This window comes from Penicillium macrosclerotiorum (genome assembly GCF_028827735.1).
Source record: "Penicillium macrosclerotiorum strain IBT 26536 chromosome Unknown utg000002l_segment0_segment0, whole genome shotgun sequence".
In the NCBI taxonomy this organism is placed as follows: Eukaryota; Fungi; Ascomycota; class Eurotiomycetes; order Eurotiales; family Aspergillaceae; genus Penicillium; species Penicillium macrosclerotiorum.
Window position 1 is genome coordinate 2,427,067 of NW_026643082.1, and position 17,560 is coordinate 2,444,626.

The window sequence follows — 17,560 nt, forward strand, 5'->3', positions numbered from 1 at the left end:
CTAGAGTGCTGAGGCTTTTGGCGTTCGTTCATTCGGACCTGCCAAGCGTCCGCAGCATTGCAAGGGTGTTCGGAGACTAGCGACGATCCGGCCATCCTGCCATCCTGTTGTCCCTCCTGCTTCCTTGCGTGGCGTCATCGTCCGTTCTCCGCTTCTGGTTTCTTTTGCTTTGCTCTTGTTTTTGCTGGCCTGGTTTCTCCGGTTCCCGCTGGTTGGGATTCGGCCGGTTCGGTTCACAATGCCCAATTTAGCCTCCCCTGGTTGTTTCTTTTTTCTTCTTCTTTAAGTCGATGGGTTCGATGGGTTCTTCTAACGTGCGATCCGTTTATTTCGGTCCTTGTCGCCGCGTCTGATCCTTTGATCCTGCGCCCCTTTGGAACGGGGAAGTATATAGGCTCGCGACGACACCTGAGTTATCGATAGCGAGCTCGACGAGGACGTGAGAGCACATACTTCGCGTCCTCCAATTTTTCCTCTTCCACATCCCCCTCTGGCCCACCGAACCAGCTCGGTGCCTGATCCGTTCCTGCGCGGAATCCTCTGCCAGGAGTTCGTGACTCCTCCAACGGACGGAAGAATATCCCTTGCAGTCCTCCTCCCCCCCGACGTCCGTGCACAAACCCATGACGGCGTTGCCGATCGCCTGCTCTGACTCGAAGTGGAGATAAGCCAAAGTTCCAGCCCAATACGACTGTACCGGACGCTGCAGGCCCGCATACGTTAGTATACATATAGACGCTCTATACGTTGGACAGGTTCGACATTGCGCACCCCCTCCACTCGACGTGGATCAACCCCGGCCATTGGTACTAATACCAATCCACGTCCGCGCTTCTTTGTTCTGCTTCGAGTCTCTTCTCTTTGTCGGCCTATTCCAGCTAACCCCTTCGTTCTGGATGGGCTCGTGTTTCGTTTGTTCGTTGCAAGATTGCTCCCCTTTGCATCGATCTACCCCCTCTCGAACTCGGATCTCTCGTGTGGAGGCTATGAGGAATCCAACTCGTCCTGAATAACCCCACAGCCTACAACTCGTCCAAGCCACATTTTGTCTCGTTCTTCACATATAACCTCCGAGGAGGTCTACAATCCGACTGTGCTCACCATGCTGTCGCCCACCTACCACGTCCACCGTCTGGCACCGCCAGTCAGGCCGTCTCGATCTTTGGAAGGCCTTGAACGGGTCATCCCTCCGTACTATCTCAAACAGCCTCCTTTTTCACCCTCGCGATCCGAACTCTTCCTCAATAAACCTCTTCCCGCTGAGCCGCTGCCCGAAGACCCGACCGAGGAATATTCCGGCATGTGGAGCGACTCAAGCGACAGCGAGAGCACTGTCGATTCCATCGCCAGCCCCAGCGATCCCCGCAATTCCACGGAGAGTTATCCTATCTTCGTCAGTTCCAGCTCCGACGACTTCAGCGATTTGGTCGATCACCCGACCCCCCACACATCAAAGGAGCTTGGGTCAGATCCGCTCATCTCCACCACGCTTCGTATCCGAGAAGGATTCGTGCACGGACTCGCCCTCCGTTGTGGTTTCTGCGGCCCCCGCTAGCAAAGCGAGTACCGGGGATGATGATGATGAGGATGTCCATTCCATCGCCGAAAAGTCAGATGCCCAATATGGGCGGCTCTCTCACTGGTCCCAGAACCGAAGTGGCACAAATCACTATTTCCGCGAGAAGAAATGGGATTTCTTCCCTGAATTGGCGACTCCGTCCGCTCTGCAAGCCAGTGGGCGAACGAGCCCCAGTCTTCGCAGTAGCAAAGCACGCAAGAAGGACGGACGTTTAAACCTTGCAGCGAAGCGGCGGCGGTGGCATTCGCTGGATCGAGCGGGATTGGGACTAGCTTATGGCGTCTGTGACTCTATCAAGACTCACGTCCACCGCACCTTGTCCCGCGAGTCGACAGAGCCCAAACCTAAAGACAGCCCTCGACCCGCAACCGCGCCAATGGATCGAATCGACCTCCCAACCAGCTCTGCCCGCTCTGGCGAGACCGTGAGCCTCGCCCCATCTTCCACTGACATGAATCTCCAATTCCGCGCCCTCTCTATCTCCACACTCTCCAGCACCAGCGAGGTCCCACCCAGTCCACGCTCAGTCGGCCCACGGCAGAAACAACTGGCCGTGCCCCTGTCGCCATACCAGAAATATGGGTCTGCCGTGTGGGAAACCCCCAAGACGCCGAAACCGCGCAGCTTGCGTCTTCCGAGACACAGCAAACACGCCACACCCTCGTCGTCCTCGTCGGATGTCTGCATCGCCAATCCGACACCCCCTCTTTCGCCACCACTGAAACTGCACCTCCAGCAGGGATCTCGGGATGCCATGCGTGCCTTGCAGGGGGCGAGGAGGAAGATGGTCGAGTCCAAGGACGATCGGCGCCGTGAGCTACTGAAGTCGCAGATTAGGCTGGTTGGGCCAGTCAACCCACATACGTGCCTGCAGGCAGATCCATGGCTCTGATCTGGCCGGTAATATGTCCCTTTTCCTTCATCTTTTCATTTTTTTTTCCCACGCTCATCTGTTCGTGGTGTATCTCTATACATGTAATACTCGGGGCTGGGGATGGGATTCCCCATGCCCTATTACGATCACTCATTTCTGGAGCTTTGATTTTCTTTGCTTCGCGCATCTGCCTTCTCTACTCTTCCTCGCCTGCTCTTTTCCTTGCTTCATTTTCTTCCAATATCGGGATGTCGGCTTGTTGATCTCTTCTTTGGGAAGGTTTGGTTACTGTCACTGTTTTAATTTGTTACTTAGCATCGGTCGATTGGCGTTGGGACGGGACGAAATTACACATGGCTGCTGGCCCTGATATGGCCTGGATTGCGGGGACTCATCGATTTTCTATACCTTTGGCATGCGGCGTTATCTTCCTTTGGCCTCTACGGAGTACTTTCTACCGCTATTATGCCAACTCACGGGACTCGTGAGTCGAGCCCTCGTCTTTGCAACACAATACATTTCTCATCCTCAAGTTTCAAAATACGTTGCCTACTTGTTCTCTCTAAAATCTTCCGTATCTTGCCACATCCCTGCATATCTTCCCTTTCCCCCTCCTCCTCTCCCTGCACAGGACTCTGCATTACATGCTTGAAAGCTGGTCCTGCTTGCCATCTTCACTCTTCACCAGTTGTGTTTCGCTGTGGCCTGCATGGTACAGCAGCCAGCAAAGCCTCCGATCCAATCGCGGGCCAACGTCCTTCAAGCCACCGATCGATGGCTGGTCCTCGCAGTCCTGAGCGCTTGGCTGTAGAACCCACCGAAGGCAACAGTGTGAGACCCTTCTACCACGACATCCATGTCCACCCTTCATGCGCATCTTCCCCGCAAATCGAGGCAAGGGCCACAAAAGAGCGGTGTCCATCTCACCATCACCCCATCCAACGCAGATCCTCGTTACATGCTCTTCGCCAATGCGGCAGCAGAATAGAGCCAGCTAATCTTGCATGTCTTGCATCTGGCCCTCCGATCCCGTCACCGACATTTGACACCGCACGCAGCCCAAGGCCCTAGCCTGCCCCGCTCTCAGACGTTTTATCTCTCTATCTCGCAGCCACGCTATTGCTTTCGTGCATGCCAACCGAGAGCGCCACGACGCCCCACGCCTATCAGTCCTCCGTCGTACGATCTTTGATCCGCCAATGGCTCCCTCCACCTCGCCATTCGCACGGAATCCCCCTACTGTGCATGGCCAAGTCCAGACTCCAGGCCAAGCCCTAAGCTCGCGAACCCTGACCCTACCCCCGGAACCGTTCGTGATCGAGCTGTTCGGCCGCTGGCTGGAGAACCCGACCACGGTGGTAATCCGCGAGCGCTTCGGCGAGGTCGAGGAGCAGGCTTGGTCGATTACGGCGTTTTTGCAGGATGTCGTGCAGGCGCGGGAGCAGATGGTGCAGGCGCTCAGCAGGGAGGACCGGGTACGGCTAAGGGATCCGGAGGGTTCTGTGTTTATCGCGGTCGTCGCCGAGGGCGAGTATGCGTTTGCCGTAATGGCGCTCACGGTCTACACCTTGGGTGCGGTGCTGGCCCCGCTGTGTAAGTTGCCCTGACAAGCATAATCGTATCTATGTATAGCGTAGAGATGCGGCGAGTGGGCTGGAATGGGGAATCTATATACTTCCTCCTGGTTCAATAACCCAGGACGATCTATAACAGCAAACAAAAGGCCAACAGTGGATGAACTGACCAAAATTGGAGTCTCTAGCACCGCGCGCCCACCCCGAGGAGGTGCAGTACTTCCTCACTACATGTGCGGCCTCGCTGCTCTGCGCTGTTCCCAGCACCGCAGCCCATGTCTGCGCCATCAGAGAGACCCTCCCTACACCCATCCAAACCTTCATCTTCACACCCACCCAAGACTACAGCGCTCCACTAACCTTCCAGATCTCCGACACCGAAACTCCCCTCTCCACAGACAGGGGCTTCGTTCTAATTTACACGTCCGGGACGACGGGCCCGCCCAAAGGCGTTCTGCACACCCGCGGAACTGCAACCACAGCCCTCTTCGCCCACCGGGATAAGCCCTTCGTGGCCGGTCCTGGAGACCTGTACTTGCACCACATGCCCGTCCACTGGGCGGGTGGGCTGTTCACCTTCTTCACGGTGCTGTTGGCGGGGTCATGCATCGAGTTCTGTAGCCGGGCGTTCAGTCCGGCGTGGCTACTGGCGCGGCTTGCTGACCCAGCGCTACCGCCAGCGACAGCGCTGTATTTGCCGCCGCCGATGCTGGATGCCGTGGCAGAAGAAGTGGATATATGGCAGGCAAAGTGGCCGGGGCGGTACGAGGGTGCGATAAAGGGAATTCGAGGGCTGCGGGCCTTGTCGTCCGGGGCAATGCCAGTGAGTGTGAGACAGAGGGAGGCCTGGAGGGGGATTTGGGGGAGGCCGTTGGGGGTGGGGTATGGGATGAGTGAACTGTTCGGGGTGGTAAGTCAGACGGAGGGGGTGGAGGAATGTCCGATGGTGAGTTTAATGGGTGGGACTGTGGTTTCTGTGTCGGAAGTACATTCAAACATCAGAGTTTGGCCGATGCTTACGGGCCTTTCTTCTAGGAGTCTGTTGGACGGATCGCATCTGGGATACAGGTGAAGATTGACGAGGAGGGTGAGGTTTGTGTCAAGTCGCCTGTTCTGTTCAGAAGGTCAGTCGTTTTCACGAAAGGGCAGTCCTACCTGAAGAATATATTGGTGTCAGTTTAGAGTGATATTTAATCGCAGGTTAGGTATATCTCACTGGATCCAGATATCATGAACGGCGTTTTCGACGCGGAAGGCTTCTTTCGAACCGGAGATGTTGGCAGGGTCGACGGAAAGATCCTTTATCTCGTAGGCCGAGCCTCTCACGATAGTATCCTGAACCTACTCCTTTCTTACTTTAAGACCTGGAATTAACTGGTTTTTTTTAGTTATTCGCTTTTATGCATGGAAGGTGTACGCGCCAGAGGTGGAGACCGCATTACGCCGGATCGATGGAATAGCGTACGCGATTGTGGTAGGCGTACCTGATCCACATTGCGGACAACGTGTGGCTGCCCTGGTGGTATACCATGATTCCGAGTCTCGGATCTGTCTTGAAAAGTTGCGGTTCCTGTTGGCTACGGAGCACGGTCTAGCAGCCTGTAAATTGCCGACACTTCTACGAGTCGCGCCATCGATTGCAGATATACCTTCTACTGTTATCGGCAAACCCATGAAAGGGAAAATCAGGGATGGGTATTTCAATGAGACGGCCCTGGCAGGAAGTGAGGTGGAAGTATGGAATATGGAGAAAAATGATGCGGGGGGTGTTGGGACCCGGCCATTCGATTGGGGTGGAATTCAAAGGTGAGTTTCTGCAGTCCGATCTGAACAGAAGTATGCATCCTGGCCCGCTTGAGAGGTTTCATAACATGTAGGACTTTGATGGACTCCCTACGGCTTGAAAATTGATATTTTTCCGAGTTGAAGTTCCTCCTTCCCAACACGTAGCTGCATAACCTCTTGTTTAACGCCATTCCTATGCTTGCATCCTTTTATCAATGAAAATTCCAATGAGAGAGCGTCAACGCAGCCACAATTTGGGAAACAGAGCTGATAGTTGTGACCATAAGTCTTTGGGCATCTACAGCCCAAACCGAGCTTAAGGATATGTGGGTGCAATGCAGGGATATGGTTTTGCTTTTGTTTTCTAGACGTCGCATGAAACACCATGCTCCATATTCTAGATCAGATAAGATCAGGAAGACAAGATTCACTTTGTGAGCGGCAATGTATAGATTTAATCTCGAGAGCAGTTTGAAGTTAAATTATAAGCAATATCAAAGATCTAAACGACCGATTCAATGATCCCATTTAACGGTCAAAGGGACTCACTTGGCAGCCCTCTCTTCAAATATGGTATGTGGTGCTGGAGGCTCAGTCTGGCCGTTTACCGCCCCTGAATGTCACTCCATCGCAACCAATCGATCGATATTAATAGCAGCTTACAAGATGACTCGCTATGTTGTGGAACCAATCCATAGGGAAAATGGGCTCAAGTTACACGATAGAATGCCGTTTGGATCCATTAAATGCGAGATCAATAAGCAATCCGCCAAAGAAAAATGCCATGAGATTCATATATACATAACGCACAAAACAAATCAAAATAATTATTTTATTGATTCGCTCAAAAATCGCTACAATACTTCTTCTTTCCGAAGAGAAAATGCAAAGGATGTCTAATCAGAATATTGAAAACTGTTCACACCTCTTTAAACTTGGCCTGATGCGCATGCGCTCTAACGGCAGGTGACCAAGGGAAATGGCCAAGAGGAACAGTGAAGAATCCGTTGCTCTTATCGAAGATACCCGCAAATGCGTTATACCATGCCGTAAAAGCTGCCAGGAGGCCAAAGTAGCCGCCTAGTCGCTGAGTAGTGACAGCTATGTTTCCTTGAGAATCACATTTCATATTGGCAATTCCAAGAAGTAGATAGTTCATGTCGAGAAAGAAAAACAAGAGGAACATGGCCAAGCTTGACTTCAATGTACATAGGAGCATCAGAGTGGTGAAGATGAACCATGCCTATAAGAAATGTTTCACTACGAGTTAATTACCAGTGCCTAAACTATTGGGCTCATATTACGGTGAGGAGGGTAGCTTACCAACAGAAAAAGTCCCATTAATGTTTCTTTCTGGCATACCGGGGTAGCTGAAGTACTTAAGGTATTGGTTCCTTCAAGATCAGAGATGACGCCGAAGGTGATCCAGTAAGCTCCGTAGGAGCAAAAGGAAGTCGCACCGAAGGTGTTTCCGAGAGCCATTTCCCTGATTTTGTTAATCATAGCTCATAGAAAGTTGGGTGGTCTGGTCCAACAAGTGAGTGATGAGAGAAGTTTGATGACATACCACATGCCAGCCAAGAATTGAGCAGTGCCCCCATATATTAGACCGGAGGCCACATTTTGCGCAGCAGTTGATAAGCCCATGTGCACGTTCATGATATTTGACATAAACGACGTGAGTGCAAAGGCACAGAGACCAAGAGGTGCTGGATTTGCGAACTTTCGCACTTCAGGAGGTGCAATTGTATGCTCAATCATATGAGGCAACATACGGCCATCTGGAATATTGGGTGGAAGAGGGGCATAATCATTCCCGGACTGTGAACCGACAGGGGTAGGGCTTTGACTATCTGACCCTTTCTGATCACATAGCTGGATCTTTGCGTGAGCTTGCTTTATTTCTGTCACGTCAATAACCGGTTCCATGGATGTTTGTTCTCGACTTGAGATCGTAATTGAAATTTGGTTGGGTGATCAGCGATATCGAGGAGTGATTGCAAAACCCAATAGAGACAAGACTATTCGGGCTCAAACTTAGAACGAAGAGCAGAGATTAGATACTTCATAGCTGGTGGGGGTCTGATCTGGTAAATATTCCTCCCTGGGCCGCAACAGACTCCATTGTTTTTCGTAAGTATCCATGCATGAGAAAACAGGTTTGCCACCTTAGCGTACTCTGGGGAGGGGGCTTAGACGCATAGAAGGAGCACGGCGAGGCCCGAGAATAGCGTCAGGTGCACATCATAGTTCGGAAATTGGCCAGTAATCTGTCATCTTTTCCGGGAATGAGTCATGAAAAGGTGTTTTTGATACTAGTGCTACAGTCGGGAATCAAGATTGGACCCGGAAAACGACTAGACTACGGGTAGGGCCGCAATGAAGGAAAAGTATATCGTGTCGAGAAGTTAGCTGATTGGACCCCATCATGGCCTACAGCTATAAAGAATATCTGAATCCATTTTTGACATCTATTAGTAGGGTGAAACTGACGTCTCCAGTTCTCTCTGCATACTACCATCCACATATCAACTACTCGGGCTGATGAAATTGTTGCAGAAACTCAATGTTTGAGTTATTGTTAGACTATATTAGGCCTGAAAAATTGACCACGTAGCTTTCTATCGTCTGTAGGCGAGAGCTTCTCGCCGAAACGCCGAAGCCGACCCTAAGACTAAATGGACTTTTTAACGTAATACTCCTAAATTTCCCGACCCACATTTATGAAGACCCATCCTCAATGTTTAAGACCGCTTTATTTATCAAAATCAAGACCAGGCAATCTAAGTAAGCAATAATTTAAGAAGCCATTCTATTGGAGTACACTATGTATATATTCTTGGGTGGTTGATGTTTTAGATCAACTGAAATCTTCCTCGGGTACGATGAAGCAATACATGTTGTCAGTCGACCGGAGTACGCCGGCCCCCGCAAAACATGAACCTTGACCCACACATAATCCAATTGGGGACATTTCAACCTACGAAGAAATTTTGGCACGCTACCAAAATGCAGCGAGGCTATTTAGCCTAGCTTAGGAATATGCAGTTCAGAATTACAATTCTGGAGTCTGTCACTTGACCAGCTCAGCACAGCCATCGCACCTAGCCCATGCCTAGAAGCATCTAGGCTATCGCTAAATAATCTAAGAGGCCTTGGCTGTCTCTCTAGTAGAAATTTGACTCGTGAGTTTTTCATTCGAGCTCCATTTTTGATGGTCGAACGTTTTTCGAAATCGTTCAAGTGAAAAATACTCGAAATTTGCCGGCATAAACCCTAGTCATCGTATAACTTTGCGCCCAAAATGATGCGATTTGAGTGCTAAATCAAGTTTTTCGCTCAGTAGCGTAGCATAAAATATCGACATCAAATAGAATTAAGGGTAAGTTGTCATCTGTATTTTGCTAAGACACACTGACTTTCATATGAGCTTGAGCTTCGGATTGGGCACCTCCATTCCCATAAGTCTCCTCGAATGTCTCATCCTCGCCAACACAGATTTTGTACGTCAGTTTCGCATATTTCCTTGCCTGAAGTTCTAGATCTGGGGCAACTGCATTATATGCATAAGACAGAACCATCCAACAACGAACAAGATTGTCATAGAGCAAGCCCCACTCTTTGACAATGATCGGCGTACCTGGTACCAGAGGCAGCCTTCCACCAAGAATGACATAACCCAGTGATTCAAGGCAGCTAAGAGCCGAGCTAATGACTTTGATAGGCTTAGCCTGCAGAACATATATCTCTGTAAGAGCCAGATGAAATCTCCAAATACTGAGTCGTGGGACTTTAGAACTTGGCTTCAGGTATGTCCTTTCAAGCTTCCCTATCTCTCTCTTGACTCTCTCTCCATCTGGGACTCTTGATGTGTTCAAGTACCACCACAGTGAATCCTTCAAGAGTTTCCTTTCCTTAATGGTGGTCTTCTTCGTATCCCGAATGTCTTGGCATATGATGCAACTGCAGGCAAACCCCCAGTGCTGGAAGTCTCGATCTTTTGTTCTGCAATCATCAACTGGCTGTACATAAAACACGGTAAGCTCGGTATGCCTCGGAATATCTCTGATTGCTCGTAGGATCATCATATCTCCAATGAAACTACGCCATGCATTGGGGTAGCAGGAGTGATTGAGTAATGATGCTGTAGGCCACAATCCGCACGATTCTAGCTCCCAACAAAGAAAATGCCCTGGGATTTGATTTTTATGGCAGTTTTGAGCGGATAAAGGTGAACCAAAGCAGTTCAGAAATGTAATCCTCTGTGCGAGAGATCTGCGTAAAGTTGTCTCAGATGACCAGCCATGATGCTTCTATACTTTCCGATGACTTACCTATCCATGGTAGAATGATTAATGCGATCAACGACTCGTGTTGGGCTTTCTATGCCGGGATGTAGGTTGATAATCGATGGTGTCAAGGACGGGTTCTGGGACACCTTTTGGAAAATTCGAGAACTAAGCTCCCTTTCTGCGCTGATTATTGCCGAATTCGTGGGTGGGCGTGTCTTCTTGATCTCATCGGCATGTAGACACAGGTATTCAAATGCTCTCTCGCAAAATAGTAGGTCGCCGACTTTTATTTCTTTGGTGGTAAACAGGCCACGGCCCCAACATTTCGTGGAACGCATAGCAATGGCACCCACGTGGGTTGCATGGTCGGAAGGTGCTCTCAGAGACTTAGAGACTTGTAGCTGCATTTTAGCAAATGCATATTTACCCGAAGTCAATTCCTTGACTCTGGCAATGGTTCGAATAAGCAAAGCCTTTGCAGCCTCGTTGTTGGAGTATTCATTGCAGCATAAGGCGAGAACATTCCATGTTTCCTGGTACCGAGAAAGGGAATAGAGGGCCAGTGCCTTCCGGTACAGAGCCTTTTCATACAGCTTGTGCGCTTTAGGTATATCTCCCAGATCTTCCAGGGCTGCATCAAATAAGCCAAGCTGGATATGGGCAAGCGAGCGATTGAGTTTGATTGTTTGTTCCTCTTTCTTTGCTGGAGACGAATCCAAGGCCTGTGAATATCTATCGCTCAAGTTAGTCTCTGCAGTGACCATGAAGTTGAGGATTGACCAACGATTGGATCGCAAGTAGGTAGTCTTGTTGACAAAAATGTCTATTTCCAACTTGCTTCCACTCATCGGCCGATTTTGATGAATCTTTGCTTTCTGCATCGTGATGTAGATGAGACTCCGACGGAGTTGCTCCTGCATCTCTGTCAATGTTCGCATCCATGATAATCTTTCTCGGGTGTTGATTCGGCTTGGTGGAGGCTTGATGACCAGCATGAGTAATTGAGAAGAAAATATGAATGTAAGGCACATTGGTTTACCTGTTTGATATGAGATGACAGTGGTAAATTTTCAACAGAGTTGATCAAGGTCTCAGAACCATCGCTCATTCACTGAAGGAAAGAAAGAATTCGGGTGAAGGCAAGGAATAGGAAGGAATAGAATGGTTCAATCTCAGTCCAACTTCAGTACTCGTAAACAAGCGGGCGGTAGCATACAAATATTCCTGAAAGAAATCATAACTAGTCTGCCTACACGTCTCAATTACTGCAAATTTATTTTCGGACCAGCAGGGGCTGCACGTATATGTCCTATGTGTGGTAGTCAAACAGTCTTTGTCGAATAGCATCTCCTATTTCTCATTCTTCTTAGCCAGGAAAAAAGTAAATTTGCCTCGATTTCTTTTAACGAAGCTCTTGACAGCCTTTTTTTAAACATCTCTCATATCTTTACGTATTTCTGGCCACCAAATTGATTAGATCGATTTATTGCTTTCTCTATTTGCATATTTGTAAACAATCAATTGTTATCACCTGTGATCAGTCAAAGTGCCTCAAATAGCAAGAAATGGTAATTTGGAGTCCACCAAAGCCGTGAGTGTGTTCTATCGAGAACCAAATTGCGATCATAATCGGAATGCTCGAATCTCCGAGACACTCTCAGACCTTATCTTTCAAAGGACTTGGATTGGTTGGTGATAAGAGGAGTGGATCCGATAGTTCAATTGCCGGGGGAGTTTCGCCGACATGCGGCTTGCGGGGAATCAAGTACCCCCCGGACTTGTTCCGGCCTTCTTTTCCACCTCTCTCCAACAACATTACACAGCTGCTGGAGCTGCAGAATTGGCATACTGTGCTCACAGCCATGGTCGGACCTCATGCAGGCAAGAGAGCTCCTGCATATCAACCATTCCAATGCCCGCAATGCCTGAACCGGTTTACGCGGCACGAAAACCTCAAACGCCACACTGCTCTCCATTCTCGTTCCCAGGCTGAGGCCTCAGTCCCCTGCGAGTTATGTCCAGCTACCTTCTCTCGCCCAGATTTACGACATCGCCATATGAAAAGGAAACATCCCGAACATGAGCATGAATGGATCAGCAAAAGCACAAGACGCAGGTCTCCAACACATGATAATGATGCATGGGCTACGGTAGATGAAAGAGTGAACTCCTCATCACCTCCAGATGCCCAGGAGGATTGCTTTTTCAGTGACAGGGGGAATAAGGTAGATTTGGGAAAAGAAAAAGTGACCTGGGAAGTACGCCGGCAATCTCAGACCGACTTTGGCCATCCCATAGAGAGAACAAACAACTATGTCGATACAACAACAAAGACTGGACAGATCCCTCTTGGATCTATCATGGATGACATGAACTCCATTGATAGGATCGTACAGGATGCGACGGATCTAGAACGGAGCCTCTTGCTGGAAACATCCCTGTTCACATCTGGGGGCCCGACCACAACCTTGCACCCAGAGGACATTTGTCCTTCAACATCATATGGCCCTAGTTTGGCTAATCTCAACATGAATTCAAAAATTCCTGACACGCTGCTGTTAAGTGCCGTTACTCCACCCCGTGAGGATTGGTCTCCATCTGCATTGCAGATCAACCATGGTTGTGATCTGTTTTTCCGCCATGTCTCCCCTTTCGTCCCCTTCATTCATCATCCCACATTCGACACAAACTCCGCCCCTCACAATTTGCTTGTCAGTATGCTATCTATCTCCTACCATTATGGCGAGGATCCAGAATGTGTTGGGCAAGAAGGTTCGGGGGTGGACTTATCACGACGATGCTTTCACAGAGCACGGGGCCTTCTCGCCTTGTCAGAGGACAATACCCACGCTTTTTCAGATAATGTCACCATGGTGCAGTCATACTTGCTTCTTCAAATATGTGCTATGATGTATCTATGTGGTAACGACTCTGCATATGGGCTCAAAATGCATTCGAATATGATTTCCCTAGCTCGCACTAGTGGCATGATGCAACCAATGCCTGCACAATCAACAGTAACTGAAGATCTGGAGTCATTATGGCGCCAATTTGTGAAAGCAGAGTCGCATAAACGGACTTTATTCGCTCTACACCAAATCGATGCGCTGTGGTATCAATTTCTTTCTATTCCCCGCTCCATTTCCCACCTGGAAATCAAGCATGAATTACCCTCTCCACGAGAGATTTGGAATGCGAGTTCTTCGTCAGAGTGGGCACATAGACGCCTAGTGTCAAACAGCACCGGTCCCTCCGTTCAATATGCAGATGCCGTTCGCCGCTTTCTCTCCCCTGATGCGGATATCAACTCCATTCCGCCGTTTGATCCATATGGAGCAATTAACATTGCCCAATTCTTGATTTCAAGCGCCCGCGAAATATCCGGCTGGTCGACGATGACAGGGATCATTAGTATGGAAAGGTTTGGTGCCTTGAGATCCTCCCTGATCGCCCTTGGCCCCTTCATCTGCCCCGAGCGCAATTCGTCTACTAGCGCCCCAAGCGGAGCATCCTGGGCTACGTGGCAGACTGCTATGATTGAGTTGCAGATGTGGTCGCCGTCACATACGGGAGGGATTATAGAGGGAAGCATCGATGCATTGTTGACACAATCGACCTCTCTCGCCCCAACGTTCGACTTTCTCTGCGATGCCGGCACCGCGAGCTCTATCCAGCCACATATTAACTGGTTTCTTTGCTACCTGGATGAAATACCTACACCACAATCAGAAGCCCCGTGGATTTTGCTATACGCTTATAAGGCCTTTTTGATTGCTTGGCAACTCGTGCGTGGGAAAATTCCTGGTGCAATGTGTGCCGTTGGGGTCGCTGATGGGGATGAGCATGCAGCTCTAGCTTGGGCAAGAAAGGTTTTCGAACGCAGACGGCAGTTGCAGCTTGTAAAGCTTATAACGTCGTGTCTTGCCAATCTAAATAAGCACTGAGAAGCGAAGAAGATCTGATTGAAACATAAATAAGGACGTCCAGTTGAAAATAATGTCTTGAAACATATATCTATAGCTCACCGGAAGGCACTTTAAGCCCATCCAATCAAACTTCAACTTCCATCATCCATGAGTCTTCATTAATTTCTAATTAACAGTGACCGTACAATGGAATACAGCGGCTGTTTGAGCATTACCGATAAAAGCCACGTGCCGGTCCTCGTCTGAATTTCAAAATTGCATTTGAAGACATAGCCCATGGTTGTAATGGTCGACCGGGAGACGTGGAGTGAGAGCAACATAGAACAATTAAATATTTTAAGAGCTTACAGAACCCCAAGAGGGAGACAGAAGCAGCATGGCAAAGCGGTGATTGTATTTTTTCAAGTTGCAATGCTCCGCCATCAATATTTTCAAAAAAGGGGGGGAAACTCCATCAGAATGCCATTCTTAACGTTAGATAGATGATAGAGCAATGAAAGGGAATGTTGGCCTAGGAAATGGACTAAACTCGCTCTGCCAAATGGACGGGGATATTCTTTTGATAAATAAACCACGAGTTGGTGAGCTTCCATTCGTGCTCTGGACTTGGGAGTTTCATCTATAAGTGCGAATTAGCCAGTTTCACTAAATCATAAGGTTGAATATCACTGACATCGAATGTATCAAACAGAGTAGCAATAAGCTTGAAGCTCTCCAACTGTGATAGATAGCGACCCAAGCAAGCGCGCGACCCCGCACCGAAAGTAAAGTCGGTACTCTTCATCTTAGAAAATCGTGCTTGAAAGGCTTCATCGGGCTCATCTGGGCTCTGGAGCCAGCGTTCGGGTCTGAAATCCTCCGTATTTGTACCAAATACCTCCTCGTTTTGGTTGATAACCCAGGGGTTCATGCCAACCACGGTCCCTTCGGGCACAAATCGCCCATCAGGAAGGTTTAAGCCACCAGTGGGTACCACACGCTCGAGAATGAGACCAACACCTGGGTTCACGCGCATTGTCTCACGCATCACGGCTTCTAGATATGTAAGCCCCTGAACTTCCTTCCACTGTGCAGGGAAAGAAAGATTGGCAGAGTGCAACTCATCGCAGAGTCTCTTATGCACCGACGGGTTTTTCAAGATATGGTAAATGGCTGCGCACATCGTGCCTGCAGTCGAGTCGCTGCCTGCGAGTACATTAGAAAGTAGATATAGAATCACAGTATTGTCATCAACAAGTTCCGGATTCTTTTCCTTGATTTTTAGAAACTTCGACAGGAAGTCGGCACGCCCCGTGGGGTCATTTTCTTGGTAGCGCTTCTGGAGTTGTTCCAGACTGAAGATGTTCGCCCAGACGAAGGTTGGCGGTCCGATGCGTGCGATTGGATTCTTATCGAGGAACATATCCAGAATGGGAACTTGACAAATCTAGGTGGGCAAAGTAAGCCATGGCTCTTTGAATGACGGATTAGTTTAAAAGTAATCGAACATACAGGAGCGAAGTAGTCGAGTGTTTTAGCTGATCTTCCGAGGAAGCCCTTGTAGTCGCTGCCAGCTTCAAGGATTCCAAGGTCTTGTGAGAATGTAACTTGGCTCATGACATCCCATGCAACTATCAAGGTCAATTAGCCTGGGCTTTGAATATCATAAGATCCGCGTGATAACATCTGAGGGGGGGAAATTTAAAACACCATTCGCTTTCTCTGATGACTTAAGTCGGTCTCTCTGCTCAGATTTGGACGCAAGCAAATAATTGATGTTGTCCAATCCACCCACGGCGTTTGTCAAAGCTAATCGAAACATAAACTCACAGAAATTGATCCAGTCTGACATCTCGCAAGGTTTGTCGGTACGGACGAACCGTTCACGAAGCTTATCAAAAAATAGATTGATCGTAATGTCCATTGTTGTCTCAACATCTTGAACCTTGCTCATTGAGTATAAATTCTTGACAGGGCGGATATAAGTCGAGTGCCATTTCTCGTCTTGGCTGGAGAAGAGGTTGCTGAGGCGATTACCCCCGACAAGAACGTCATTGACGTTATACATATTACTCTAATTGAAAATAAAATTATTATTCTGATTCAAACGCCATCGAAGCAAATCTTTTACCTTGATCCATGGACTTTTGGTGTTGTAGACCAAGTTGATCAAGCTTGGATCGGAGAGACTCAGAAGATTGGGTCCCATACGAACGGCTGTGCCATGCTTACGATGCAGCTTGTTATGGGTTATGTCGCAACGCCCCCTGAAGACATCTTGCATGCGCCAAATGTCCGTGAAGCTAGAAGGAATAGGTCCAGGGAATGACTTCAATGGCGATCGAAAATAATTCCAGAGAAAACGAGAGACAACAAGAATCGCACCGCAAAGGGCTAGATTTATGACAAGCTCCAACAGAGAAATCATCGTGATCACAATATGGTGTGAGCGATGGAGGCGACATTCACAACATTGACGAGATTTTTTTCAATTGAGAAGCAAGCACCCCCTCTTTTCATGGTCGACTAGATAAATCATTATGAAATCCACTGGGATAATTTAGCCCATTTCCCCTCTTTCATTCTCCACGTCAGCACAAGAGGGTGATAAACCTCTTCAGTTGTGCAGCAGGCCGTTCGCACGGACAGTAGAGTGAAATGGGAGAAGAATCATTTGACAGTCTATTGGCCGCATAAGCCTGCAGACGGAGCCCCCGCTCGGAGAAATGATGAGATGTCATCTCACTGGGCGGAAGGAATTAGCGCGATGTGATAGATCTCACGGCCCAGTCTAAAGCCCCCCCTCAAGTCGTACTTTTGTATACCTAACAAGGTTCGTTCTGGCCCTTGGCTTCCCACCTACGAAACATGGGTTTTGAGGTATCGCATGGCAAACTACTAGGTCCAGGTCTAACGTTGCATGGTATGAATTTGATCTGCGATGATGATCATTCAGGGCATCATTGTTAATTATGTAAGAACCACAAGTTGCTTTGTTTATCAATTTGATAGACCACGTCCCCCAAGATCAATTTTTTCAGTCTCCATGTGGAGCGGATACCAACTAGGTGGTCTTGGCCTGCATTTCTCCTTTGGCCAGGTCTCCAAGAAAGGTGGGTATACAGGAGATCAACTCTTCGACAGATTTTGCTGTTTTGACTGAAGTTCATTTTCCTCACATTGCTTAAGGGGATGAAGGGGAGGTTGGGACTCATTCACACGGTTCGGAAGGAATTGGCGTTTTAACCGTGGTCGGGAGGCGCATGGGCCGTAATTGTTCCCGCGACGCAAGGAAGCCGCCCGAAAACCTGATAACCGAAGCATAGAAATGTGCTCTATCCAAAAGATCGCGGGAGAAATCTCTAGAATACCAAAAAAGGTTTCTGGGAAACTTTGTGGAGAGCTTGGTGGTAAAACAAGATTTTGTGAGTTTGAACCTTGTGCGTACGGGTGGTGGGCCATTGAAAATACCTGGCAATCATCAATGACCCTACAGTAGGTTCACTTTTGAGTCATCTTGTTTGTACTTCACTATGTGCGCGGTCAGATAT

At 48.7% G+C, this 17,560-nt stretch overlaps 6 protein-coding genes across 6 annotated transcripts; 3 read left to right on the forward strand and 3 right to left on the reverse strand.

Annotated features, from left to right (window-relative positions):
* Positions 1–1,102: 1,102 nt before the first annotated feature.
* N7462_002019 (uncharacterized protein) lies at positions 1,103–2,471 on the forward strand (the record flags this gene model as incomplete). The annotated part of the gene is made up of 2 exons (XM_057073745.1): positions 1,103–1,464; positions 1,556–2,471. The coding sequence occupies 2 exons, from the start codon at positions 1,103–1,105 to the stop codon at positions 2,469–2,471; spliced, it is 1,278 nt and encodes a 425-aa protein (XP_056937386.1).
* Positions 2,472–3,652: 1,181 nt separating this feature from the next.
* Positions 3,653–5,837, forward strand: N7462_002020 (class I adenylate-forming enzyme family protein; the record flags this gene model as incomplete). Its single annotated transcript, XM_057073746.1, has 5 exons — positions 3,653–4,046; positions 4,216–4,937; positions 5,063–5,151; positions 5,233–5,357; positions 5,416–5,837. 5 exons carry the CDS (start codon positions 3,653–3,655, stop codon positions 5,835–5,837), a joined length of 1,752 nt encoding a protein of 583 aa, XP_056937387.1.
* Positions 5,838–6,731: 894 nt separating this feature from the next.
* On the reverse strand, positions 6,732–7,741 carry N7462_002021 (acetate uptake transporter family protein; the record flags this gene model as incomplete). Its single annotated transcript, XM_057073747.1, has 3 exons — positions 6,732–7,055; positions 7,136–7,298; positions 7,380–7,741. The coding sequence occupies 3 exons, from the start codon at positions 7,739–7,741 to the stop codon at positions 6,732–6,734; spliced, it is 849 nt and encodes a 282-aa protein (XP_056937388.1).
* Positions 7,742–9,216: 1,475 nt separating this feature from the next.
* On the reverse strand, positions 9,217–11,099 carry N7462_002022 (TPR domain protein; the record flags this gene model as incomplete). The annotated part of the gene is made up of 2 exons (XM_057073748.1): positions 9,217–10,087; positions 10,147–11,099. 2 exons carry the CDS (start codon positions 11,097–11,099, stop codon positions 9,217–9,219), a joined length of 1,824 nt encoding a protein of 607 aa, XP_056937389.1.
* An 867-nt stretch (positions 11,100–11,966) lies between these two features.
* Positions 11,967–14,048, forward strand: N7462_002023 (uncharacterized protein; the record flags this gene model as incomplete). Its single annotated transcript, XM_057073749.1, has 1 exon — positions 11,967–14,048. The coding sequence occupies one exon, from the start codon at positions 11,967–11,969 to the stop codon at positions 14,046–14,048; it is 2,082 nt and encodes a 693-aa protein (XP_056937390.1).
* Positions 14,049–14,553: 505 nt separating this feature from the next.
* N7462_002024 (cytochrome P450) lies at positions 14,554–16,437 on the reverse strand (the record flags this gene model as incomplete). The annotated part of the gene is made up of 5 exons (XM_057073750.1): positions 14,554–14,649; positions 14,704–15,456; positions 15,522–15,640; positions 15,840–16,083; positions 16,141–16,437. 5 exons carry the CDS (start codon positions 16,435–16,437, stop codon positions 14,554–14,556), a joined length of 1,509 nt encoding a protein of 502 aa, XP_056937391.1.
* Between the last annotated feature and the right edge of the window lie 1,123 nt (positions 16,438–17,560).